At 36.1% G+C, this 27,913-nt stretch overlaps 3 protein-coding genes across 5 annotated transcripts; 2 read left to right on the plus strand and 1 right to left on the minus strand.

Moving 5' to 3' along the window:
- Positions 1–332: 332 nt before the first annotated feature.
- Positions 333–3,841, minus strand: LOC103029272 (aurora kinase A and ninein-interacting protein). Its single transcript, XM_007245748.4, has 3 exons — positions 3,380–3,841; positions 1,984–2,149; positions 333–1,880 (listed from the first exon to the last, which is right to left on the minus strand). The coding sequence occupies exons 1-3, from the start codon at positions 3,479–3,481 to the stop codon at positions 868–870; spliced, it is 1,281 nt and encodes a 426-aa protein (XP_007245810.3). The 5' UTR covers positions 3,482–3,841; the 3' UTR covers positions 333–867.
- A 718-nt stretch (positions 3,842–4,559) lies between these two features.
- On the plus strand, positions 4,560–12,399 carry vps28 (VPS28 subunit of ESCRT-I). 2 transcript variants are annotated; one of them, XM_007245747.4, is made up of 10 exons: positions 4,560–4,714; positions 6,622–6,690; positions 6,805–6,833; positions 6,927–6,964; positions 7,090–7,179; positions 7,259–7,364; positions 7,651–7,752; positions 9,832–9,885; positions 9,987–10,078; positions 10,723–12,399. In XM_007245747.4, exons 2-10 carry the CDS (start codon positions 6,651–6,653, stop codon positions 10,841–10,843), a joined length of 672 nt encoding a protein of 223 aa, XP_007245809.1. In that variant the 5' UTR covers positions 4,560–4,714; positions 6,622–6,650; the 3' UTR covers positions 10,844–12,399. The 2 variants fall into 2 exon arrangements, with proteins under 2 accessions (XP_007245809.1, XP_049331433.1); XM_049475476.1 differs by having other exon boundaries at positions 4,573–4,598.
- Positions 12,400–13,767: 1,368 nt separating this feature from the next.
- On the plus strand, positions 13,768–26,346 carry mapk15 (mitogen-activated protein kinase 15). 2 transcript variants are annotated; one of them, XM_007245746.4, is made up of 14 exons: positions 13,768–14,253; positions 16,583–16,681; positions 16,779–16,808; positions 17,675–17,765; positions 18,289–18,419; positions 18,516–18,679; positions 18,754–18,893; positions 19,829–19,886; positions 20,580–20,717; positions 20,914–21,019; positions 22,780–23,113; positions 23,720–23,853; positions 24,283–24,435; positions 25,894–26,346. In XM_007245746.4, the coding sequence occupies exons 1-14, from the start codon at positions 14,185–14,187 to the stop codon at positions 26,083–26,085; spliced, it is 1,839 nt and encodes a 612-aa protein (XP_007245808.2). In that variant the 5' UTR covers positions 13,768–14,184; the 3' UTR covers positions 26,086–26,346. The 2 variants fall into 2 exon arrangements, with proteins under 2 accessions (XP_007245808.2, XP_022539048.1); XM_022683327.2 differs by lacking the exon at positions 24,283–24,435.
- Positions 26,347–27,913: the final 1,567 nt, after the last annotated feature.

The following is a 27,913-nucleotide window of genomic DNA, read 5'->3' on the forward strand; positions in this document are numbered from 1 at the left end:
GACTGTTGTAGAATGTTCCATGTTTTTAAAGATGGAAAAATGTTTTACAGTAACAGGAATGAGTGTAACCCAGGGACACAACTAAAATGTGTATTTTATTTTAAATATTATCGATTTATTATGATAAAAATATAGATGGGATTTGGAGTCACATAATGCAAAAAATTGTATTAATAAAGGATTTTAATAATTATATTTTATGGTAAAGTTTAGTTATAGAGTGGGGACAGGTAACAAATGCTATTTTTGTCACTGTTCAAAGTAGTTTTTATTAATGTTTTTCATTGCATATCTCACTTTTGCAATAAGATCAATGCACAAGACACTTAAAATTTTTCTTTACAACTTTTTTATTGGATTTAAATGCTTTTGGACATGGCGCCATCTGGTGGTTTGTAAAGCAGGTCTAACACTTTGATTTATCCCCGGCAGAGTTTCTGAGCTACTACAATCAAAGAAGTATAGAATTGAAGTAATGCACAGACATAGACAATTACAAATACTGTGCATTTCATTTAAAAACAGAAACATAAGTGTTGTCTTGTGTATGTATAAATTTGATTCATTAGATCTCAGTACTAGAAATTGGTCAGCAGTTTAATAAAAACAGAATCTTTTCTTTACAGAAATTAAGAAATTATTGTAAGGTTTAATATTTCTGTTTCATTACCTTAGAGAATTTGTTTTGAGATTTCTGTTTATTTAGATGTCTTTGCTCTTCTTGAAGTTAAAGTAAAATAAAATAAAGCAGCTTTTTAGTACTTTTTTTTTTTTTTTTTTTTTTTACTAAAAATGAACAAATTTATTATTTTATTTTCATAATACACTTGCCCACATTACTCCAGTCCAGTCCAACATTTACAATCTTTAGTGCTTGATGACCATGTTTCCCTGAGAGTCCTGAGTAAAGAGCATCTCTGGCTCTGAATCTGAGTCCTCGGTTTCCAGAGACTTTCCAGACGGCAGGTTCCAGTTCTCTCTGTTTTCAGTTGAGTTGGTTCGGTCCTTCAGTGGGCACCTAGTCTGTTTACTGCGGTTGGCAATCACTCGAAAACCTTCCGAGTCTTGAGTGAACAACATGGCAATCGAGTCTTGCTCACTCTCTAATGACTCCTTGATTGACTTCTTAGGAGACTGATTACGCCTCGCCTTCTGAAAAATGCTCTTGGCTGGGCTGGAAGTTGTTAGAATCTTAAGAGGTGAACATGCAGTGGTGTGTTTGGGGGAAGTGGGCCTGCAATTTTCTTTATCTTTTCTCTTTACAGGTGACCACTGGGTATGATGATGATGATTATGATGCTGATGTTTCTGCTTGGGAAGCTCGAGTGCTTTATGAGGATGTTTCACTATGTATTCTCCAAAGTTATCCGTCACTGATCTTGTGGTCAAAACAGGCTTTTGACTAGAAATGTTCTTGTCCTTTATTTGTTGTTGGGCCCTTATGCTGTTCTTATAATCCTCATGAGAATCTATATGAACCTGTTCTGAATGAAGTTCTGAGTGAAGTAAAGTCTCAGGGATGTCCTGAATCCCATGAAATACGGCTTTCTTGCGTGTTTGCATTTCTGCTTCACTTTCAGTATAATCATCTTCAGTGGGCCTCCTCTTCTCAGCTGGCTCAAGCTCCTCAGACTCATATCCCCAAATTAAATGGAAAAAGTCCTGCTCTTTTGTCTGGTCTGTGACGTTTTCATCTGACTCGCTTTGTAAATCTTCCTCGCAGTCCTGTGGGCGTACCTGAGAGGTGTGACTGGTTTCCTTATTATCTGGTTCCAAAGGTGATTCTGTGATCACCACACGCTTACGTTTATTCCCCATATGCACCTCAGGATATAGAATAGAAGAACTCTCTGAAGGATAAGGACTACACTCTTCTGTGTCTGTGAGAAAGAAAGAGCTCATTAAAAAACAAGAAACAAATTAAAATTAATAAAATTGCTGAAATAAAATGTACCATAAGAGAAAACCACAGAACTATCTTACCTTTAGTCATTTTACTACGAGGTTGAAAGAATGCTGATATGGTGCTCTGTTTTGTAGCAGGCATTTCCATCTTGGTCTGGGTAAAGTTCAGCGCTACTGCCATACTGTAACCACCTGACCGGGCCAGCGGATTCAGCAGCTTGGATATTGGTTTAGACAAACGTTTCTGTGATTTGAGAAATTATTTTAAATAATTAGACCTACATGACATCTTTTAGACACTTAAAAGAAAACATAATAATAGATGCCTGATTCATATACCACCAACTTATTTTTACTTAAATATTAGGGTTGATTTTAGCGGTGTAAGAAAATATTAGTATTGATATTGTATTGTATTGTAATATATATTTTTTTTGCAATACTGTATCGATTTTCCAAAACACTATTTTTTTTATTATTTTTTTTTTATTATTTGTTTAGATGCAAAGATAGTCATTGGCCCATTTAGTATTTAATCCCTGCCCACTAGATAGCAGCATTGTACTTTGTCGTTAGATCTCACTGATCTGATTGCATAAACGAAAATTCCCTTTTACTCAGACTTTTTAAAAATATGAGTGTTTAATACTATGACAGATGATGTCAAATTAACTGAACAAAACATATAGCAATAATAACCTAATAAATTAAGTAAGAATTGAATAGTTACTAGGGCTTGGCAAAAATCTATGTCACAGTATATTTCTTAATTTATGTTGATACGATACAATTAGAGCTGGGAGACATTGGTAAAATATTATAAAACTATATTTAAAAATCATATTTTGATCTGCAGACAAAATGCATCAGCAGTGGTAGATTTTGCTATTCACATGCTCCTTCATTTATAGTACAGTGATTCTTAATCAATATGTTTTGCACATCATCCACTTAAACTGGATTTTATACACTCTGGGTTAGAACATTACTCAAATAGGGCTATTCACTATATACAAACTCTGCCTCTTCACAACTTTACAACTGATGCTCTCAAACACATTAAGAGGACAAGAAATTCAAGTAATTAACTCTTAACGTGACACAGCTGTTAACTGAAAGCCATTCCAGGTGACTCTACCTCATAAAGCTGACTGAAAAAAATGCCAGATTGTGCAAAGAGGTGCTACTTTGAAGAATTTAACACTTTTTTGTTTACTAAATAATTAAATATGCTTTTCTTCAGAGTTTGGATGACTAGTAATAATTTACAATAAAATTATACATACATATATATGTAGTACCAGTTAAAGTATGGACACTTTGGAAACTAAGTGAAAAATGTGCTATAAGTGAAGGTGTTATTCACAATACAGGAGCTAATAAACAGTAACAACAAGTGATTTAACCTTCAAGTCTTCTTCAAGTTGTCATAAACATGAAAAAGATAGCATGTATTTTCACCAGTGAAACTCACCTTCTGCTTCTTTGTCCTTAATTCAGCTGCATCCAGCCACACTCCACACTCCTCCTCTGGAGCTGCTGCTGCAGGGAATTTACCAGCCTTACTGCCTTTCATTTTTACAGCCAAACAAACAGATTTAACCTCTCAGCTTTAACTAGATAACCTCTATTACAGCATTTAAACCAGCAGAGCTACCTTTACCAAACCTGCTACAGCGACTGCACTACAGTACAGTACAGTACACTGGACTACACTAAACTACACCAGAGCAGCGTCATATACCCGAGCCTGGACCAAAGAGCTGATTCTCTAATATCTAATAGATGATATTGAGGTTAAAGAATGTGTAGAAGAGCAGATGAGCTGTAAATTAGTGTCTTGTTCAGATGTAATGTAATGTAGCTGCTCCTCTCCAGCACTGTTTGTTTTCCCGCGCAGGGTTTTGTTTCTTGGTCCTCAGGTTGCCAAGTATTGCAGAACACCCTACCATGCAGACGTCAGTAATCTGTAGAGCTGCACAAAATAAAAGTACTGATTCAAGATTATTTGAATTCAAGATAATTGTTTGTATATAAAAAAAAAATATTAAAATCATATTGAATGACTATGTGTACACATTATAAGCATTAAATGTACATTATTTTCAAATTATATGAATTCCTTTCCAAAAATATTTTTAAAATATTTATTTTTGATACTTGGCTTTGGTGCCAACCCAGAATCTGAAACCTCTCTACTCTTTTAAAATACACAGAAAGAATAATTTACATGTATATTTATCCAAAGTTTTGTCATTTTTGGAACAATATTTTGATCCTTAGTATCACAATTACAAACAATTAGGTTTAGGTCAGGGGATTGTGGAGGGCACTTTTGTTAACTGTTTACTACATAATTACAAATGTGTCCCTTAATTGTTTGGATGCCTTTCATATTAACTTACAATGTAGAAAAATAATTAAATAAGAAAAACAAAGAATCACTGAATGAGAGTGTGTGTTCAACATTTTGACTAGTACTATTAATATTTTTATTATTGGTAGAAAATATTAATAGGATTTAGTTGAAAGGCTGTCCTGAGTCCATTCCCTCAATAAATTAAGATAAATAAGGTAAATGTAGGTAAATGTGTAAGTATTGAGGAAAAGACATGGCAACCAAAGAGCCCGCTCCTCCCCTGTGGTGGGTGATGAAACACTGTGCGACGGGCACTGACGTAAACACGGCCGGGGTGAGGAGGAGCTCCGGGTTCGGGCTTTTATTCGCTTTTCTCTCTGTTTATATAATATTTTCTGCTCCGACACCCGGATTATTCTTCTCTACAGCTGATTAAACAGCGGGATAACCGTGAGTGATGGGTTTTAGGGTGTTTTCTGGTTGGTAAGCTGAGTTAGAGTTGGTGAATCGACTGAAAGCTAACCGCTAAACTAACTTAGCTAACATTAGCTAAACAAAGCTAGCGCTTTCAGTTTAATATAGATTAATTAAACCAGATGAAACCCCCCAGATAAGTTAGACGAGTTAGAAATCTGGCTGAAGCTACACAATCATTTTTTTGTTTGTTTGGTTTCCTGTTAATCAGCTCAGCACGGTGTATCTGCCTCACAAACAATGTATTTCCGTAATCCAGAGTCTGTGGGTGATGTATATACACCACTTAAAAACCACAAGTTTCTCTGATTTAACTATTTATATATATATATATATATATATATATATATATATATATATATATATATATATATATATATAATTTCACTAAAATGAACATTGTGGTTTTATTCTATAAACCACTGACAACTTTTCTCCCAAATTACAAATACATATATTGTCAATTAGAGCATTTATTTGCAGAAAATATGAAATGGTCACAATAATGAAAAATGTACAGTGCTTTCAAACCTTAAATATGTTGAAGTGGTCTCTTAATTTTTTCCAGAGCTGTATACAGTGTGTGTACTGTAGCTAATATTAAGTTTACTGATTTCCAGGCCTGTCCTAACATTATTTACACATTCACTTTATTTATCTACACATATTACATATAGATAGATAGATAGATAGATAGATAGATAGATAGATAGATAGATAGATAGATAGATATTAATCCCTGACTGAGATTTGACAGTTGCAGTAGCCCAATATATTAAAAATAGCATAGTTATTAGAGTCCAGACCTTAACCTCATTGAGAATCTTTGGGATGTGCTGGAGAAGGCTTTGTGCAGAGGTCAGACTCTACCATCATCAATGCTGCTGCAAGATCTTGGTGAAAAATTAATGCAACACTGGATTGAAATAAATCTTGTGACATTGCAGATGTTTATTGAAACAATGCCACAGTTAATGTGTGCCACAATCAAAAATAAAGATGGTCCAACTAAATTTTAGTGTTTATTTGTGGGCCAGCCAGTGTACGTGTATGTATGTATTTTTATTAGTATGTCAAAATATAAGTCGTAAAATCAGATGTACCAAATGTACCAAAATAACAGAACTAATCCGAGTGACACACAATATTGCCATATTCATGGTTTGTACAGTCATGAAAAATCTGGGAAAGTAATGGAATATAAACATAGCCATTTCCAGGCCTGGATAAGTTTTGGAAAAATAAAAATACCCAGAAAGTTTTGTTAATGTCATGGAAAATGTGGTCTATAAATGTGTGTTTCCATTTATTGACTGAGAAAAGTTGTTTTGATCTAACATATATATCAGCTCAGAATTTGTTCAGTAATGTAGCCCTAAACAAAAGAGCTCTCAGGATCTGACACGCATTTTATTATTGAAGACTGTGTCAACATTGCTTAAAGGAAAGTTTTGTTATAATTATAGTTTTAGTTGATTTTTGGTTTCATTGTTCACATCTGCATTGGTTTTTAAAGATTGTATGGTCATAAAAAATAGCCTTAAAGACATGGAAAAGTTATGAAAAAGTAATGGCAATTTATTGGTAAAAAAAGTATATGAACCCTGCTATTGACAAGCTCTAGAATCTTTCTTCCTTACACATTTTGAGCAATCTGTGAAGACTACTGTCCAATTGGAAGGACACTCTCATAACAGTAAACTAGCTAATTCATAAAATGATCACATGAAGACTTTATTATAATTAATAGTTAATTCATATAATTAATAATATAATATAATAAAATATATAATAATATAATAATTTATATATAATTAATAATGGATATAGGAAACAGGTGTGTGTGTGTGGCGTTTCCTGAACCAACCTCTTGTTGTTTCTAGGGTTGGATAATTAACTTGGGGTTGGCACGATGTTCCACGGAATACCAGCGTCTGGAGGGATGGGAGGAGGTAAGTGGAAAGGCCAGACAAAGTTCAGATATGTGAAAGTTCTTGTCTGACTCTTATCGTGCTCATCATTTTGTTGATTTTTGTTTATCTCCTCCTTCTTATTAAAATGTCCAGCTCCTGCCAATAAGCCAGAATTATATGAGGTAAGGATGAATCTATAAAATATGTTTGATTGATTTATTTGATAACAGACCCTTAGGATTTCCTTTAACTTGCCTTTGTGTGCTACATTGTAGGAGGTGAAGCTGTATAAAAATGCAAGAGAAAGAGAAAAGTGAGTAGCTTTTTTTTTATATATGTATATTTTAGATCATATAACAAAGTTTATTCTTGGATTCCATTAATTAAAAGCTGCTGCAGATTTTGCTAATAATTCTCTCCTGTTGGCTGTTCTGAAAGGTACGACAACATGGCAGAACTGTTTGCTGTGGTAAAGACACTCCAAGCCTTAGAGAAAGCGTACATCAAGGACTGTGTTACCCCTAATGAGTAAGTACTGTCTACCATTTGATGTTCAATCACATTAAGTTGGCAAAATCATCCAAATTGATATCTCATTTTTTTCCAGATACACAGGTGCCTGCTCAAGATTGCTTGTCCAGTATAAAGCAGCTTTCAAGCAGGTCCAAGGGTCAGACGTTGGTTCCATTGATGACTTCTGTAGGAAATACAGGGTAACGATTGAAACAATATAGTAGAAAACTGACTTTATTTGCACTGTTGTGTGAAAACATTTTTACATGTAATAATTAAAATGGGATATCCACCTTACATTAATTTTATCACAACTTAATATTAATATGACTCGTATGCCAATAGCAATCTGGTTACTATTATGTCAAACTACCGGTATGTAGAAAAAGTACATCAGTCCAAAAGGTTATGATTAAAATGATATATAATCTTTAATATTCATGTGAACAAAGCTTCCTCTAACTATAATTCTTCCTCATTTTACAGCTCGACTGTCCCCTGGCAATGGAGAGAATCAAAGAAGACCGGCCAATTACTATAAAGGATGACAAAGGCAACCTGAATCGCTGCATTGCGGATATCGTATCTGTAGGTATCTTTAACTTAATATGGCTTAGGCTTATATCCAGCACTCGATGGTTCTGCTTGGATAAATGCCATAGAGTGAATGCTGTCCAGCAGTTCCATTAAGGATTTTTTTTTACTCTAAATGTTTGCTTCTTTTATTGCCCAAAGTATAATTTATCAGTGGTCCCTGTTTCTAGACGATGCACCGTGTTAAGCCCAGCACATATTAGGCTTTGCTAAAGTGTAGCTGACCATCAGAGACAGTATTAACAATGTTATAGATTTATAATCTTTCTTTTTTTTCTGCATACAGGTGCTGGTCAACGAATTAGAATAATTTGAAATAGTGCAATCATGAAATTCTTTGAATGCATTTTTTGTGCAGAAAGCAAATCAGGTGTTCACCGCACCTGTCCTACTCGTTAGACTAATCACAGAACTCGTTACCTGGAAAAAATTTGCTCAGCTGAGCTTTCCAAAAGGCCCATTTAGGCCATTTAACTGTGACACTGTTGTTTTATTGAATTAGAATAATGGAGAAACCGTTTCATTGAATTAGAATAAATGCACGATTTTTTGTTTTCTGTGAAGAGTTTTCACTGTGCAGTATAAAGTCAGGGTTGAGTAGAATTTCTAAGTTGTAAAATCAATCATGGGTAAGCAGCGCGACCTCTCAACCGGAATAGTGGCTCAAATTCAAGCCCTTCGCCAACAAGGCTTGACCCAAACTAAAATTGCTGAGCAGCTCGGCATCAGCCAGTCTTCCGTCTGCAAAGCTCTCAAGAAAAACTGCAGCAAGCGCACCAACTGTTCCGGCGTCCGAAAAACTTCTGCTCGCGACAACAAGCAGCTGAGAAAGATCGCAGTCAGCAACCGGTTCAAGTCCACTTCCGAGCTCACCGACTTGTGGAACAAACAGACCGGCGCTGACGTCTCCAGATCAACCACTTACCATCGTCTGCGCGAACTCGGCTTCAAATCTCACGTTCCAGCAGTAAAACCGATGCTGAACAAGAAACAAATGGAGAAACGGCTGAAGTGGGCCAAAGAACACGGCGAGTGGACTGCTGAAGACTGGCAGAAAGTGGTCTTCAGTGACGAATCACGCTTCTGCATCTCCTTCGGTGACCAAGGTCCTCGTGTCTGGCGTCGTGGTGGCGAAACCTACAACCACGAGTGCGTGAAAAGATCCGTCAAGTTTCCCCAGAGCGTTATGGTCTGGGGATGCATGTCCGCTCGAGGTGTAGGGAAACTCTGCTTCCTCAAGAAGACTATCAATTCTGCCGTATATCAAGATGTTCTGGAAACGTTCCTGATTCCGACTGTAGAGGAACAGTTCGGCGAAGAAGACTTCATATTTCAACAGGATCTTGCACCGGCTCATGTGGCAAAGTCGACCAAAGATTGGTTCACTAAAAAACAGCTTGAAGTTTTGGCATGGCCGGCCAACTCGCCTGACCTCAATGTCATTGAAAACCTTTGGGCCATCGTGAAGCGGAAAATTCGCGACAGAAAGCCTACTATGCTGGACCAACTGAAGCAGAACATCGCCACTGCCTGGGAAGCTGTGAGTGCGGAAACTTGCGACAAGCTGGTCAAATCGATGCCGCGGAGACTTCAGGCAGTCATACAAGCCAAGGGGGCAGCCACAAAATACTGAGAAAGTGATGATTGTAATTATAATAAAAATTATTCTAATTCAATGAAACGGTTTCTCCATTATTCTAATTCAATAAAACAACAGTGTCACAGTTAAATGGCCTAAATGGGCCTTTTGGAAAGCTCAGCTGAGCAAATTTTTTTCCAGGTAACGAGTTCTGTGATTAGTCTAACGAGTAGGACAGGTGCGGTGAACACCTGATTTGCTTTCTGCACAAAAAATGCATTCAAAGAATTTCATGATTGCACTATTTCAAATTATTCTAATTCGTTGACCAGCACCTGTACTGTCTGCTCTCAAAATCCTTTTTTTTATATTAAATTATACCATGTATGTTGTGCATTTCTACTTTTATAAAAGTATTTTATTCAGGATTAAATGTTTAAATCAATGTTAATACCGTATTTTTATTTTGCCCTTCTGCTTTCTTTCTATTCTAGCTCTTCATCACAGTGATGGACAAACTGAGACTGGAGATTCGAGCCATGGATGAGGTATTTACAGTTTTGCTATTTATGAATTTAGACTTAAGTTAAAAAGAAATGCATTGAAATAGTTTGATGTGAGTTTGATTATTGATGTGCCTCTACCTCAGATCCAGCCAGACCTTAGGGAGCTGATGGAGACCATGAACAGGATGAGCAACATGCCACCAGATTCAGAGGCTAAGGACAAAGTCAATCTCTGGTAAGGAGGGAATGTGGTTGTTTTTATTTAATTTAGCTTTTTTCGTTCTAAACAAATAAATCACTGTTACTCAAATGTTTACATTTTCCACAGAGTTTTACGTTTTAGGTTTGTCTAATAAAAAAAAAAAAAAAACTTTTTTTATTTTTTACATCTAAGAATCAATGTTTTTTGTTACATTGCTTGCGTTTTGGTTAATTTTGGTTCTGACCAAAATGTCTAAGGTTTAGGACGAAACAAGGTGAAAAGCATTGTGTCTTTACATTATTAGGCTGACATGCCCCAAATCTTGACTCATTTGGCCACCAAGTTTTCAGCACCACCATACAGTTATTTTTCTACCATATATATTTGATGAAGAAATTGCTGTTTTCAGCAAATTTTAAATTGCTGATAAAACAAAAAGGGACCTTTACCTCAATCACTTTAACCTGCCTCAACCAAGCTGATTGTCTCTTTTTGTTAAAGGGTGGGACTTTATCTTTAAACAGATACCATGTTAAATGCTATGAACAGTCACATTTTAAGCAGTGTCTGGTTTCCTCTGTTGTAGCATCTTTGTGGTGGGGACATGCCTATTCTGACTTAATATCTTTATACTTAATTCCCCTCTTGTTGCTTTCTCTGTCGGTCTCCACCCTCAGGTTGACCACTCTGAGCAGCATGTCTGCCTCTGACGAGCTGGATGACTCCCAAGTGCGTCAGATGCTGTTTGATCTGGAGTCTGCCTACAACGCCTTCAACCGGTTCTTGCACTCCTCCTAAACTATGGACCATGAGAACTGTTCTACTCCACTCTGGCCAGCTTTCTCCCTCTGTCACCCAGTTCCTGATCCCCGTGCTCTCAGCGGGAAGCCTCGTCTTCAATACAGAACTCTAATGTTTGGGAATCTGATGTAGACACTTTAAGATCCAGCTGGGCTTTAGTGTGGAGTATCTCTGTCTATTAACCTTTAACCTTTGTCACCTACATAGCATTGCTAACTATAATTTCAGATATTTGTTATACTGTGACTTTGCTTAAATCTGTTTGAAACTGCTGCAGAGAGAAACCTTGTGCGTTTTTTTCCCCCAGAAGGAACAGTGCTTGCTTAGGCCATAGAATCAAATCAGCAGACAGTGGATGGTTTTAAGTCTCACTAAAATTATTTGGTTACATTTTTGGATTTGTCATTATTGAATGATGTCAGATTAAGAATTAGATTTTAAAGAACACATCAAAATTGATATGGTATCAATCCTGTTTTTTTTCTGCCTACATGTAAAATGTTTTAGATATATATTTTTAAAAGGGGATTACAATACATATGTATGATTTAGATCATTACATGAAGAAAAAAAGATGTGAATGAGTTGTTTCGAGTGATTTGGTGTGAAATGTTACTGGAGATAAGCCTACTGCCACGGATTTGTTTACAGCGGTGGTGATTTCAAAATAAAAATAAATATTTTGCCTTAACACACTACATGTACTGTGTGAAATGCATTTTAGGCCACAAACATTTCCTTCTTACTGTTAAACAATGTCTCTGGCATAATTTAGATGCATGACATTAGCCTACTGTTCTTATTGAGAGTGACATACATTTGAATCATGTCACAAGTAGCAGTCTCGCCCGATATATAAACACTTTAATGGGTGAAGTGTATTGGGCTTGCCTGACCAGGAAATCAAACCCTGGTCCACCACTGGAAAGTTACCAACCTCTGCTTCAGGCATCATGTATATGTAACATTAATCACACCAAATCACTGCATCAACTGTTTTACATCTTTTAATTCTTTAATTATGCAAAACATTCAAGAAATCGGTGCATTTTCCCTTTAATCAACATGATTCTCAAACGCCTGCACACTTGCTATGCAGGCGTATTTAGAAAAGCCGCAAATACGCACTCCATATTTTTGGTTTGCCTGAATCTTGCATTATCTGTAGCAATTTCAGGTGCTCTTTAAATATTAGCCATGTTTATACTTAAGTTTTAGCACCCAAATTTTAACTGGCTCTTTGCAGAGAAGGGGGAAAAATCATAGGGAGGGATTTTATTTTATTTTTTTTAAGAAATGTTGGTGAAATTTGATTTTACTATGATTTATCTTTTCTTAGTTCTGGAAATCAGTTTATTAGCTAGATTACATTTGTTATTATCATTATACTTTAATCTTACTGCTTATTGTTCGGGGAAATTGTTTCACTTTATTGTCAGAGAATTCATATTTATTACAGGACCACTGTTGAAACAATAATTTGAAGTAAAGCATGTAAATCTTTTAGAAATAATAAAAGTCATTAAAAAAAAATTAAACTTGTGTTTACTTTACCATTTAAAGCAAAGTGTATTATTTTGATTGTTTAGGGACAGTTCTTATTGAAGACAGTCCAAAAGTATGAAGATCAGGTAAATTGGATACTCTAACAAAACATTTAATAATCTAAATTGATCTGTATGTAAAGTGTGTGGTATGTATTCAGGTTTGTGTATGTGTAAATGTGTGTATGAATTTGCCCTAGTATTAACTGGCATTCTGTCCTGGGTGCTGTAGTGCCCGATGTAATCCTCCAGGTGGACGGTTATTTCCGGTTGAGAGTACGCTGTGCACTATTGGCTGCCACTTCTCACAGGTGTGCGGATGAGAGCTGAGTATAAATGGTTGTGTGTAAAACGTGTAAATTGTAAAGCGTCCTTAGGTTTCTAGAAAGGCGCTATATAGGTTGAACTTAATACAATCCAGAAGATTGTAAAATTAAATTAAGAAATAAAGAAAAGCACTAAATAAAAACAATATCTCCGCATGACAAGTGTGAACTTTAAGGATTCAAGGATTCATGGAGACTTTATTGTGATTCGCATCACATGTGGTACATGAGGTGGAAAGAAATTGTAATCTCATGATCCAGTTTACACCCAAGTGCTGTTGTTAAAATAGACAATATAGATAAAATAAGATAAACAAACTAAAAGAACACATTTAAAATAGAATATAACAAAATAGATAAAGATAAATGCACAAAAAAATAAATAGGGAGAGTAGGCAGGTAATAAAATAATAATAATATAATAATAATTGTTTGAAGAAAATACTTTTATTTGATTGAAGTCATTGTTTGCCACAATTGTTTAACATTGTTTATCACAATTATCACTGTGGTGCTTGCCCATAAGAGGCGTGGACCTGTTTTTCTCTGTAATGCTGCTCTGTGACAAATTTTGTAGTAAAAACTATATAAATAAAATAGAATTGAATTGTATTCATATTTATATCTTAGGCTATATTCGGTTATATCTACCTTATATCTACCTTGTAATGTCGTATGTCTATAGTGTGAGTTATTGTGTATATTGTTAAAGTTTATTTGATATTTTCTATTTTATTTTACTTATTCTTCTCTGTTGTACTTAAATATTGTTTTCTGCATACTAGTGGGAACTTGCACCCAGGTTTTTCACTCACCTGTACACTTGCACACCTGCGCACCTTTACACGCAGCTGTAATTTGTGATGTGACAATAAATCTGATTTGATTTGATTTATAATTTGTTGACAAAGAAAAGGAAAAAGGTAAGAGTCTGTAAAAATACAGCATTAAATAAATGTAATAAATGTAATAAACTATTAATAAATGATAATGGTGGCGGCTCCTTTAAGCAGCGCGAGCCGGCTGGGTCTCCAATGGCAACCGTTACAAAACGAAGCGGTGCTCGACTTTGCACCGGGCTGCCATTAGCGGGGAGCGAGTCAACAGGCGGCGGAATAAACCTGTATTCTGGCGTTAATCTGCGCCTGTATGTCGCTGTAAAGACTGGGATACTGGTCAGGAGGTTCGGTAATAGCGGTCAGATACAATAACACAGTAATAACCTACAGAACCGCCGCGGAAACCCGCTATACCAGCAGCAGGAGAGCTAACAGGCTAACTAGCCTAACAGGCTAACGGCTACACAACACAACACAACACAGCGGCGGTATCAGGGTTAAAGCTGCGTTCACTGCACTGTGATTTACCCTCAGCTAATGTTCATCAGACTCTCCGCTTTAAATGATCTCAGGAAGACTGTTCTACAGATTAAACTGAAAAAAAAAACTGAACTAAGGAGAGCGCAGAGATGAACCTGACGGAGCTGGAGGAGCACATCACCCTGAAATATGAGATCAAGAGGAGACTGGGGAAAGGGGTGAGTTCACTACCACTGACTGCACTCTCTGCTTTATTAATTAATTAGGTTAACTACATTTAATAGAGGGGGCAAGTTTTCACCAGTCACTCCATGTTCAAGCACTTATAGTAAACATAAGTATACAGTTAAATCTATGGAGTTCATTTTGTGCCAAAAGTGTTTGTTGCAAATTCAAACCAGAAATAATACATCAACTATACGAGTGCATCTCAAAAACTTAGAATATCATTGAAATGTTACTTCTCAGTATCTCAGTAATTCAGTTCAAAATTTGAAACTCATATTATATAGAGGTATTACACACAGAGTGATCTATTTGGAGTGTTTATTTATCCTGTTGTTTGTGATTGTGGCTTACAGCCAATTAAAAAAAAAATCAGTGTCGCAAAAAAATTTAATATTATATGAGACAAATTGCTACTCTTGGCAGTGTGCCAAGTCCTGCTGGAAAATGAAATCCACCTATCCATAAAAGTTGTCAACAGAGGGAAGCATGAAGTGCTGTAAGATTTTGTGAGAAAACACTGCACTGACTTTGGACTTGATAAAACACAGTGGATCAACACCAGCAGATGACATGGTTCTTCAAACCATCACTGACTATCAGTAAATTTTGCATTTCATGTGGAAATCAAGGGACCAGAGTCAGCAGAAAGATTGGAGAGCCATGTCATATGCTGGTGTATTAAGGACAGACAATAGTTAATGACATTTATTTACAATTAATTGATCCCTTCCAGTGAATAACCATATATCAACCATTTCTCCCTTTTAAAGACATGTACATATATTTTAATTATTACTTTAAAAATGTAAATAAAACTAAAATAAAATAACATACAATAGTAGAAAACAATATTTCTTCAGAAAGAAAGAAATGGTTCCTATATGTTTATTTATTGGAAGACCTTAGTTGTTATTATATTGTTACATTAATTACAGTACAGTTTGTTCTACAATTTGTTCAAAATACCCTGAAATATTGTAATCTTATTATAGGGACATATTGCCCATTCTTAGTCAATACTGTGTACTGTGAACTCCTGTAACAAAGAACAAGTTCCTTGTATATGCAAGCAAACTTGGGCAATGAAGCTTGATTCTGATTCTGATTAATATTTGTTTTCCTTTTTAATGTATACATTAAAATTCATGGTTCACTTACTTTAATATCTACAATAAATTGTTATGAACAATATTTATGGCTGTTTTTGATTTCAGATAATGATTTACTCTCTAAATAGATAGACATAAAATTGACTGTATTTTTAACATAATCAACCCATATTATATCTCAAGCCCATGTGTTTATAAATAACTAGCAGGACAGTTTGAACTCTAGCTTTAGTGTACCAGGTGGCAACCTGTACCTGTTGAGTACTGTACACAGAGACCAGCTCTTGACTGTACCCTGGGGACCAGGAGGGGCCACAGCTCCTGTGTCACATGGTCTCAGTGTAAAGGATGGAGAGGAGAACACTCGCTAATTAAATACTAAGCAAATATCAGAAGAGCACACGTGACTGAACCGTTTCCTCCCATGGCTCTTCACTGTTTTGTGAGTGGCCATGTGATTAGGACAGAGTGTTGTGAATACAAACATGGATTTAAACATGAAAACTAAATTGCTGCTGTTCTAAACAGGGTTGCCTAGTTGAATAATAGGAGACTGGTACGTGGAAGTGTTTTCCTACTTCACTGAAAATAAAGTCAAGCAGAACCAAAACAGAGCTGTAAAACGGGTCAATTACAAAGCCCCAAAATGTTTACATCACCAGTTATAACTCATTATATATATACTCCCCAAAAATGTGCATACACCCAGGGTTGAGTGTTATATCAACATTTTTAACATCCTTATAATACACAATATTTATTGCAATAATTTGACATGCAGACAAAATGCATCAGCAATGCCATTTTTTAAAACTACTATTTAAGTGCTCTTTCATGCATAGTACAGTGATTTCCAACATTTGGCAAGTTGGCAACAGGCTTAGTACTTAGCTACTTCTGGGATGAGATTTGCAGATGAGCTGGAGTGGTAATCATCATCAACATCTTCACCTCACTAGTGTTTGTTGTCGCTGAAATCAATCAAATCTTCTCAGAAATGCTCCAAAATCTAGGAGAAAGCATTTTCTGTACAGTGGAGACAGTGGAGAATCCCTCCTAACAAAAGCAGGATAAACTCTTTTAAAACCCCTACTATGTGGAAGAAACAATAAATTAACAGGTGTCCCAATACGTTTGTCTATATGATGTATCGTGTAGCTTATTGTGTAAAACTAATCACTGCAGTATTTTTGTCTCCTTCATTTAACAGGCATATGGAATTGTGTGGAAGGCTGTGGACAGGAAGACTGGAGAGACGGTGGCTGTGAAAAAAATATTTGATGCTTTCAGAAACCGGACTGATGCTCAAGTAAGAAAAAGTGTCAATTTCTAATATTTCATGCCACTTTTGTATTTATTATCTATTTTTTATTGACTGTTCATTTTGTTTTCTTTTTTTTATTTAGAGAACGTTCAGAGAAATCATGTTTCTCCAGGTAAGAAACTCTAAACACAGACAGGCTGTAAAACTGAGCACACACTCTACTCCAGCATGCATCTACAGTAGCAGTGAGAGTTACTCGATATTCTCAGTGTGTCTACGTGATATATTACACACACCAGATGGTTCTCCTTCCCCTGGAAACATTATGGATGCATCCATTTGGTCACAGCAGGCTTTTATCTTGGGTTTGGTTCAGATGTGATACTGCACTCTACACAGTATTTTGTGTTCTGCTAATGCTCTTCTCCTCAAATAATTTGATTCCCAGCTTACAATTATAACACTTAAAGCATTCCTAAATGTTTTGTCTTTTAAATTGTAAAGCGATAGTATTCCCAATTTAGGAAGGGTAAAAATATCCTAATGAACAGTATCAGTGTCCTGACATACCAGTGCTTGCAATGTCTGAGATATTCATTCTAAAAACAGTGGCCTGGTAGGTTTGTTGGATTTAATAACAAATTAATATATTTAAAAACACAGTATATCATATCACAATGTTTATAAATGTCCTGCATTAAACATACTCTTCAACATGCTCTGTGCAATTACAAATTCTTACCAGAGAGATCACTAAATCACAATTACTCCTAGGGCTGCATGACATTAATATTAACTTTTTTTTCTGTGATATATATTACATATACAATATACAGTATGTTCTGCAGTGTACCTGTTGTGCATGTTCATGTTTGGATGGCCACGGTATATATAGAATGTCAGAAATGCTATGCCTTTAAAGTATTTATTCCTGACAATGTTATCATGATCACTTATTTATTTATTTATTTATTTTAAAGGATTACTTTAGAATGCCCAATTGTCTAATCTTTGATTGCTTTGATTCTTTTCCTTCAGGAATTTGGAGATCATGCCAATATCATCAAATTGCTGAACGTCATCCGTGCCCAGAATGACAAAGATATTTACTTAGTGTTCGAGTACATGGGTAATATTATGACTTCTTTCTTTTTAAGGAGCATCTACTTCCCTTTTTTCTTGTTCACCATCATATTCTTCTGTGTTTTTGTCTCTTTGTTTTATCACATTAACAGTATTTGGTTTCTCTGAGCTGATATAAAAGATCCATTTAGATAATTTAGAGGATATAAGATTCAGTAGAAATATGCTCACCAGCACATAGTGATAAATGTATACATTTTATAATGTAATGCTATATATTAGTTATTTGCACAATTGTTGTTGATTAGTCCACCTTAACAATTAGTCGTCAACACGGGTCACAATTCAATACATCACAATGTATTGTGATAACAAATTAAAATCGATGTTGTGATTTTGAAAATCGATACAGTATTGCAAAACAAAATATCTCAATATTTCAATATATATATCGATTACACTGTTAGTGCTGGTAGATTTAGAATGTGCTAATCACTGCTGTTTTTTGAGTACAACTGAAATTACTTTTGTTTCTATATTTTTGGTTTATTGAATGTTTGTATCTTCAGATACTGACCTGCATGCAGTAATAAAGAAAGGCAACCTTCTGAAGGACATTCATAAGCAATACATCATGTACCAGCTGCTCAAAGCTACCAAATACCTACACTCAGGAAATGTTATCCACAGAGACCAGAAGGTATGTTCTTATCTATAAATTGTTTAAAGTCTTATTTTTCTGAGTCTACAAACAGTAGATAAAAGCCTTCCATGTTTCCTTATTTCTCCCATGCAGCCTTCCAATATACTGCTCGATGCAGACTGCTTTATAAAACTGTGTGACTTTGGCCTGGCACGCTCCCTCTACCAGATGCAGGAAGATGTTGCGAACCCTGCCCTGACAGAATATGTAGCAACACGGTGGTACCGTGCCCCTGAAATTCTTCTTGGCTCCACAAGGTAACATTCACTGTTTTTATCATTCTTTTTATAACAGTAGAAAATATTAAGTTATGGTACTCTGTAATATACAGGTACACAAAAGGGGTGGACATGTGGAGCATCGGCTGCATTCTGGGGGAGATGTTGCTCGGCAGACCACTTTTTCCTGGAACCTCAACCATCAATCAGATAGAGAAAATCATGGGTGCCATTCCTCACCCTACTGCAGAGGGTGAGATAACGAGTCATTTCTTAGGAATGCTTACAAATCATTCAACCCGTCATATTTAAAAGTGTTGTGTGGTTGAAGGTCTTGGCCACTATAATGCAATTGCTGTAATAAAAATATGTGTATTTGATAATGTCATTTTTTAATGTTAAATTATGTTAACTAATATTTCGAGCTGGATTACACATTGAGCTTGACAGGCTTTACCTAAAATTTAAATAAATAATTTAAAAATTATATTAAATTGATCAAACCATTATGTTTATAGAGGGAGAGATGACTGGGTTGGGTGCAATTTTAAAATAATTCCTATATATAAATATATAGGAAAACAGAAAATGCTGCAGTATTTGTACATACATTTTACACAAATTGACATTGGATAATATTTATCAGGAAACACAATGTTTAATTTTTTTTTTCATAATTTCAATAATTACATGCTAAAAACCTGTTGATGTAATATATAATGTAAGAAAGTTACATCTTTGTGAAAATTAATTTCAATTATTCTACTTTCAGATCTGACATAATCTTGCCCATTAGTTTATTTTTTTACTCTCAGTACTTTATGAAAAAAATGTTGTTAACACTTTTTCACTGTGTGTTTTCAATGTGACTGCTTATCTGCAACAGAAGCCATATTGGTTTATTAATCTTAATCAAGGTAAAATAATCGTGATGCTGGTTATTACTGCAATGCACTTTTAAGGGACTTATAGGACACCAAACCCTGAGTGTCTTTGATGTATCTTAGATATTACTTTTAGATGTACATGTATATCAAAAAAAGCTGCTAAAACCATCAAAACTAGAAAAAAACTTTAAAAGTAGAAAAATAGGATGTAGTTCCTTTCAGATTTATAATAACCTGCATGAAGTGTTTGGGAAAGAAAATAAAGGTCTGATCTCTGTAAAATGCCTTTCTTTAATTTCAGATGTATTTGCTATCAGATCAGAGTATGGAGCATCTGTAATCCAGAGAATGCTGCTAAGGTATGTGTCCAAAAATAAACAATTGTTATTTGTAGTACACTCTAAAAAACAGAGGTACGATATGAGTACTTTTTTGTACTCAAAGGTACACGCTTCATAATTGTACCCTCAAAGGTACAATACTGGTCTTTACAGGGTCAGATTTGTTCCCTCTGAAGTACAAAGTAATTTCTAACAGCAATAAGTACAAATTTGTACCATTTCACCAGCCAAAGGGTACATTCAGTATTCTGTATCACTGTACTAATAAACTATATATATTGTAATTGCACATTTTTTTATTTAAAAGCCAGACAATTTTGCATCATGAAGTTCTTGACACATATTTCGTTGATGATAATATTTATAATATTTATAATCTATACTGGCATTAAAAACATGGGTACAAAAAAGGACTTTCACTGAAAGGTACTTTTTTGTACCTCAATATAAGGTACAGCCCCAGCGACAAGCTTTGTACTCTTTTAAGTACAAATCTGTACTTACTTTTCTTAGTGTGTATTAGCCGTTTGAAAACCAGAGATGTTTGTGTTTTGTGTTTGTGTTTTACATTACTGAATTTGCGCATCTTAGTTCTTTCATACAACCATTTTTCAATCTCATCATCTCATCATGACTTGACTTCAGCACATGTCCTTGTCGGTTCAGCTAACTTGAGCATTGTTTTGCAATTGTGTGTGTGTGTGTGTCCAGGCCCCAGGTTCCGTTAGGTGACTTACTCCAGCCATCAGTGCCACCTGATGCTCTTGATCTGCTACAGCATCTGCTGGTCTTCAACCCGTATAAAAGGCTAACAGCAGAACAGGCCCTCCAGCATCCTTATGTGGCCAAGTAAATGAAATCTGTTCAGTTATGCACAGTTTCCACAGTGTGTGGAAAGCAGTAAGACAAGTGTCATTTTGCAGCATGGAAAATGGTTGTAAAAGTGCTTAAGAGTATATAAAATAATCATTTATGAATGTAGTAAAACCTGTACTGTTTTTAGATGATAATGATTCTAATGTTTTTTCCTGGTTTTCCATTTCAGGTTTCACAACCCAGCCAGAGAACCCAGTCTGGATTATGATGTTATTCTCCCAGTGGATGATGATGTCCAGCTTTCCGTCGCTCAGTACAGAAACAAACTCTATGAGGTGAAGTGGTGAAGTCACGACACTCATCAATACAGGCTCAAATTTGTTTGCATTTTATACTCATAAGAGTGTTTTCATAATCTTCCATGTGGTATCATTCATGTGATCTGTGAGCTATGACAACAGAACTGCTGTATAAAGGCAGTAGGAGTAGACTAATTTTAGTAATTTTAGTCTTTTTGTAGCCAGATTGAGCTTTTTCCTCTAAAAATGTATTAATAACAGCATCTTTAACACTACACGGTAGCTACAGTGTATGTACAAATGTTTTTGAACACTGCTTCTGATAAAGGCATTTAGGTATTTTAAGTTGTACATGTTGCAGTTGTTACAGCTGTGCAAATGCACTCACATTTGTCACATTGTCACTGCTTGGTAGTAGGAAAGCGTAGCTACTCAGTTTTGATACATCAGCTCACAGATGCTATGTGCTGATTGACATCACCCTTTGGAGTGATGAGGGTAAGGCGTGCCATCTACCCACCCAGAGAGAGCGAAGCCAATTGTGCTCTCTCAGGGCTCCGTCAGCTGATGGCAAGCTACATGACCGGGATTCAAACCAGTGATCTCCCTAACATATTGGCAGCGCTTTAGACCATTAGACCAGCGTTTCTCAACCTTTTTTCTATCACGACACCCTTTAAAAGTATGCAAAATCTCAAGGCACCCCAGTTTACAAATGGGGGGCGGGGGGGGGGGGGTGGGATTGCTGGCGCAATACTTCAGGTGAGAACGAGGAGAGTTGCTGGCGGAATATTTTATTTCAGGTGAGAAGGGGGGGTGGGGGGGTTATTTACAATTAGCGCGAAACCTGCTGACTTTTCAAACGAGTGAAATACTCTGCTACACTCACTGCTGAACTACCACTGGATGAAGAAGTTAATGGCTCCGATTCAGAGTTATCTGAACCTGCAGTCTTCTTTTAAAAAAACGTTCCATGCGAGCTTGAGCGCTTCACACTACTCTCGCAGTGCATCGCGTGGGGGAAAAACTTTACAGTGTGTCCCAATTTAGGGGCCGCATCCTTCGGAGGCTGTATTCGAAGACAGATTGCGTCACAGCTGCGCAGTAATACACCGCCTATCTCTGTGGGTCGCATCCTCCAGAGTATGCTGCCTGTGAATTGGGACACACCCCGACACGCGCTGACTCTGGAAAGGAAATATGCAGGTGATGCGCAATATTTTGACGGCACCCCCGATGAAGCCAGACGGCACCCCAGGGTGCCGCGGCACCCTGGTTGAGAAACACTGCATTAGACCACTCAGCGCCCCTTCTCACTAGCATTTTTATAGCTGATGCAATGATATCTTAACAGCAGTTCTCAAAGATCTAGAATAAATCCTTCCCTGGACAGTAGTTATTCCAACAAAATCAGGATAAATTATTTTGAATTTCTTTTGATTTTGGATGAAACAAATGAATGAGCAGGTGTCCCAACACATTTGTCCATATAGTCTTACAAAATATAGGTGCTCATATGGCTTCTTTTAGTTAAGCCATTAAATAACTATTTTCTTTAAAAAAGGAAGAACCTATAAATTGACTTATATGAAGCTTCCAAAGGTTTTTCAGACTGGTTTCTCAGAACTGGTCTTTGTGGACAAAATGGTCCTGCTGTGGCATTGCTCAAAGTATCTTTTGTCTTCTGTATCCTTTGTTGTTGAGATTGTTCTGTACAGTTTCAGGTCTTTCCCACTAGCTTATTAGATACAAAATAACAGAACATTAACCCTTTATTTTATTGATTTTCTGAACAGATGATTCTGGAGAAGAGGGCCACTCGTCAAATAGAAAGAAGAGTCCATTTGAAGAAGCAGACTGAGGAGAAGACTGGAGGAGACAGCAGCAACAACAAACTGGATAAGGTTAATAGAAAAGATGAAGAGAGTAGAAACGATGAACAAGAGGAGGAGGAAGTGGATGGTAAAAAGGAATCATTCTATACCAAAACAGACCATTCTGGAACCCAGCCAGCTGTAGCCAAGTCTGTACCCTCTCAAGAGCAAACTCAACCAGCTATTGGGAGAAGCAGTCCAGCTACCAGTCCCAGAATGGCCAAGACATCATACAACCCTATCACACACGTGTCCAGTGAGTGTTACTACTTATGTGTGTTTGTTTGTTAAAACATTTGATTTATCCAACAAAAAAAATTTACACCCATAAATTACACTTAACATTAGTTTCAATTAATGATTAAATAAGAGTATTATGTAGCAGTAGGTAGCAAACTTGCAAATATTGACACTAACAATATAAGCATAGTAGCCTCTGATTGGCTGCTCTCTGCCCTTTACACGCCTCACTTAAGCCCCTTCTTTGCACACTCATTATCGACCTTTCTATCGTGCATTTTTTAATGTGCTGAGAGGGCTGGAGTAAAGGTTTAGACCAGTGGGCTGCGAAAGTCCAGTGTACCACAGTAATACTGCTTAGGAGCAATCAGTTTGTTTCTTTGCTGGTTGTTTGTTTAGATTTAAAAAGTCAATTACAATTTTGTGTGGGCTGTGAACAGTTTGTGGTGGGTTATGTGGACTTTGAGTTACAAAAGTTGTGAATCACTAAAACTGACTAAAATTGAAGTTCAAACCTGAGATCTCAGTTTCCTCTAAGCCTCTAGAGACGTATTCCTCTACCTCAGTTATTTTGATGCAGTGTGGATATACTTATCTGTGACAGTATCTCATTTTTTACCAGGTAATGTGGAAAAGCCATCCAATCATCTCTCAGGTTCGCCTCAACATCCACCTCATCGGTTTGGCAGAAAGATGGTGCAGCCTCCTCAGAACCACGAGACCAGTAGTATCTTACCTGTAGAGAGCTATAACAAGGTAAGATATGACCCCAATCTACTTTCTTCTTTCCTGACCAAAGCAAGATTCCACTATAAATAAATGGTTTAAAACGTAGAATTCATTAAATTCATAATTATATAGATATTCCACTGCATTGATTTTCCAATGCTAGAAGACATTAAAATTAGTCAAAGTCATAAAATATGTTCTCTTGTGGCCAAAATTAGATTTTCATGCCATTTTGAAATGTATGCACTTGAAAAGTCAGATATTTGAACAAACTATGGTCAACATTATTAAATTTTAATTTAGGTTCATTTGAGATTTAATGGAATTTCTTAAACTATGGTAATTGGATTATTATAAGCTCTGGGATTGACGCACCTAGTTTGCACATATTGCTGAGCCAGGTCTTGGTGTATCTGATTGGACTGTGCTCTTGTTTGTTCACTGTTTGTTTATTAGGCTGTAGAGCAGAGTCAGCAGCGTGGTCACTCAGCCCCAGTAGCACGCACCCGCTCTTTCTCACTCACACTCACGCAGCCCCAGAATAACCCTCTGCTGCGCAAAGACGAGCCCACTCTGTCTCCTGGCCTGTGTGTCTCCTCTGCTCGCCTGGTGAGTGGACCACATGCGCTGGCCTTTTCCAAATCAGTGTCTTAATAATCAATGATTAATGAATACACATGATGATGAACTAATACAGATAATTACAGGCTCATAAATTAAAAGCACATCATACTGTACTGTTTATGCAGAGCATTTTACCATTACATAACATCATGATATAAACTTAAGCATTGTTTTAAGAAATATGTTTTTTGTAAACCATAGAATACTCATAATAGCATCACTCACATCCCTTTAGACTGTCCTCATGTCTATTTTAGCATCCCTCCCACTTCCACCTGCCCAGATCTGCAGTGAAATGTTTATCGCTAGAATACCATCACACCCAGTAGGAAACAAGGGGGCTGACATATTGAGACGCCCCCCCCATGTTTATGTCACATATCAGAAGGAGGCCTTCTTGCCACCTGTTACTACTGCTCTGTCTTGCTTAGGCCCCATATTAATGCCTCGAGGCTTGAGTGTTGTGCATTTAATTTTTGTATTGGATTAGATAAAAAGCCCTGTGTCCGGTTCCATGTTTTAGTAAAATTATTAGATTAATTAGGTACACCCCCCAGCCCCGGGAGCCCTCTCTGAAAGTCTACTACTCTGCTTTTACATCTGGTATCACTCATTTCATATAAAATTCTTCCTTTTGTTCAAGGCTTATGTATTTCTTTATTTTTTAGATTGTAGATTAATATTAAAGAAATTAAAATTATGAATAAACACATATAGAAAAAAAACAGAATATATGTTATACTTTATACAAACAAACAAGCTACTCTGCCAGAAATTACATCAGCATTCAATACAGATCAATGAGACCACACTAACACACACATATCCCACAGGTTAGTGCAGTGTTCTTAGCCTCCATGGAATATAGCAAAAGTCATGGGACATGAGACAAGTTACTGTATGGGATGTCAGTGTGTAGGTAGCTTTACCTTGTTGCCTTAGCTGTCAGAAACCTTGTATCTTCAAACTGGAGATTTTTAGTGAAATAATTTTAAAGTATTTTTATTGGTACATTCATCAAAGAACTAACTACATAATTTGAACACTCAAACTGTCCCTTCCTCTGGGGCAATCTCTTAACGAATGGACCGATAGAAATTCTCCAAAATGACCTGGTATTAACTTTTTTTACATTGATTTGCCTTAAACAATAGTAACATTAACTCTCTCCTGTGAAGTACTAAACATTTAAATAAGTTTAAATCAACATATGTAAGTATTTAACAAAACAGTGATTCCCAAAACCTTCTTATCACAATAATCATTTTTGGGTGGTTGCGCAAACATTACACTGAGCACCTAATGCTAAGATCCTTTTGGGAAACAAGATCTAATTCTGTAAAAGGTGTTTCTTGCAGAATTTTTTTTATTAATTTATGAATGGCACTTTACTCTAATAGAACCTTATATTGGTCCCCTCTTTCTGTCTTTTTGTCTGTGCAGAACCAGCGTTCACCCTCTCAGACACGAGATGCAAAACCTCCTCCCAGGTTTAGCAAGAAAGTCTTCCAGAGCAACTCCAACGTTTCAGCGACTGGAGATCCTCGGGCCAAACTGGGCAGCTACTCTCAGGCCTATGGGACCATCAGCAAGACAGGGCTGGACAAACTGCTCAGAAACTGCCAGCAGTTATAGAGTCTGTTGGAGAAACACTGACTGAGCATCTGCAGCTCTGTAACGGGTCTGCAGCTCTTTTCTGGAATGAGGTCAGGATGATTTGGTAAAAAGACACTCTTCTTGGTGGACTTGCTGCAGAATCTCGGAGTGAAGATGGGTGCTAGTGTTTCCATTCTAAGTACTGTACAAAAAAAGATAAATCTGTGCAATGTCAAGTTGATGCAATAAATAAACAATACATTTGTAAAATACCAAACAATAAAGGTGAATACAACCCCATGTTAATGTTGACTCATACTTGGGATTCACTACAATGTAGGAAAGATCATAATTGGCTGATAATTGCTTATTTTATCATCAGCATTAGCTGATATGGCAAATATTACAAACTGATACTTGCTCATGTATATTATTGTTTGCTGGAAGAGGTCGACACTGGCCATGCTACTTTTTAAATCATTGATTTAACCTATATTTATTTAGTTGTATTAGTTTATAAGTTATACCTGCGTGTCTGTAAGTTATAAATGTGAATATTGTCACTGGCATCTGCATCAACACATGTACATGTGTAATACTGGATATTGAACTCGGCCCAGAAATTCCACATTGGTGTATCCCTAAATCATACATTTAATAATTTAGTCGGTGCATTTCCATCTGTGCAGTATTGCTTGACTCTTTTTTATCAACATGTCTGGATCCACAGCAACACCATAACAACCACTAAATAACCATACAAAACATTTGTGATCCCATAGTCACCAATTAGCAACAGCATAACAACCAGTAAGCAGCACCATATCCCATCTAAGATAACCATAACAACCACCTGTAATACCATACAATCAACTTGTGACAATAATCTATCATCAGCATAGCAACCATTAAGCAAGATCTTTACCTTGTAGCATCATAGCAACCACCTGTGATTCCATAACAACCGTCCAGCCATTCTGTGGCAAACATTATGCAACACTAAAAACACCTTGGATAAAAACATCAACCACTTGTGATACCATACCGCTGGGATGTTAGTTATGATTAAGTCCTGCTTTAATTGTGTCTATTATTATTATTATTATTATTATTATTATTATTATTATTATTGCTACGATTGTTAGAACTATTATTGTCATTATCATTGCTATTATTGTTGTTATTTTTTATTGATTTCCAAAAACATCTTAATACAAACTAGGACATCCAAGATAATTAAAACATACAACCAAAATGTTTTACAAGCAAACAAAACATTTATAAGGACAACACATTCATCAACCAGCCAATGTATCTCCTTTATGTACTTTATAGTGGACATAGCTTTTTTGTTGTTAAGGCAGTTTAGACACTTCCTGAAGAGGATTATCAGATTCAAAGTAAAGTTGGCAGTAGAGACCTTACAGTTAAAAGATAAAAACAACATCTTTGCATTTTGTATCTACCCTGTAATTCATCGCTTTATTAGAAAAATATTTAGCTAGAGAATTCCAAAAATAAACGTTCTATTATCTTCTGGATGTTTGGAGCAAAATTAGCAGTTCTGTCCTTTATATATCTATAACAAGAGTATATGTTTTCTATAAAATATCAGATATAACTTATCTTAGGGTTATCTAAGCATTTCTTAAAGACATTTTAAACGTGTAGTTTAGATAAGACAAATCTGTTCTTCTGTTCTTGGTCCTAAAAGAATGTGTGTTTTTTTAAGCTGGTGTTGCTTATTCTTCAGGACGAATAGAACAAATTAATAATTGATAAACTTACATAAAGAGATGCCTTCTGCTTTTGTCAAAAGATCCCTCTCTTATATTGAAAGATGTGTTTGAGGATAGTTATTATAAAT

This window comes from Astyanax mexicanus, chromosome 3 (genome assembly GCF_023375975.1).
Source record: "Astyanax mexicanus isolate ESR-SI-001 chromosome 3, AstMex3_surface, whole genome shotgun sequence".
Classification (NCBI taxonomy): Eukaryota; Metazoa; Chordata; class Actinopteri; order Characiformes; family Acestrorhamphidae; genus Astyanax; species Astyanax mexicanus.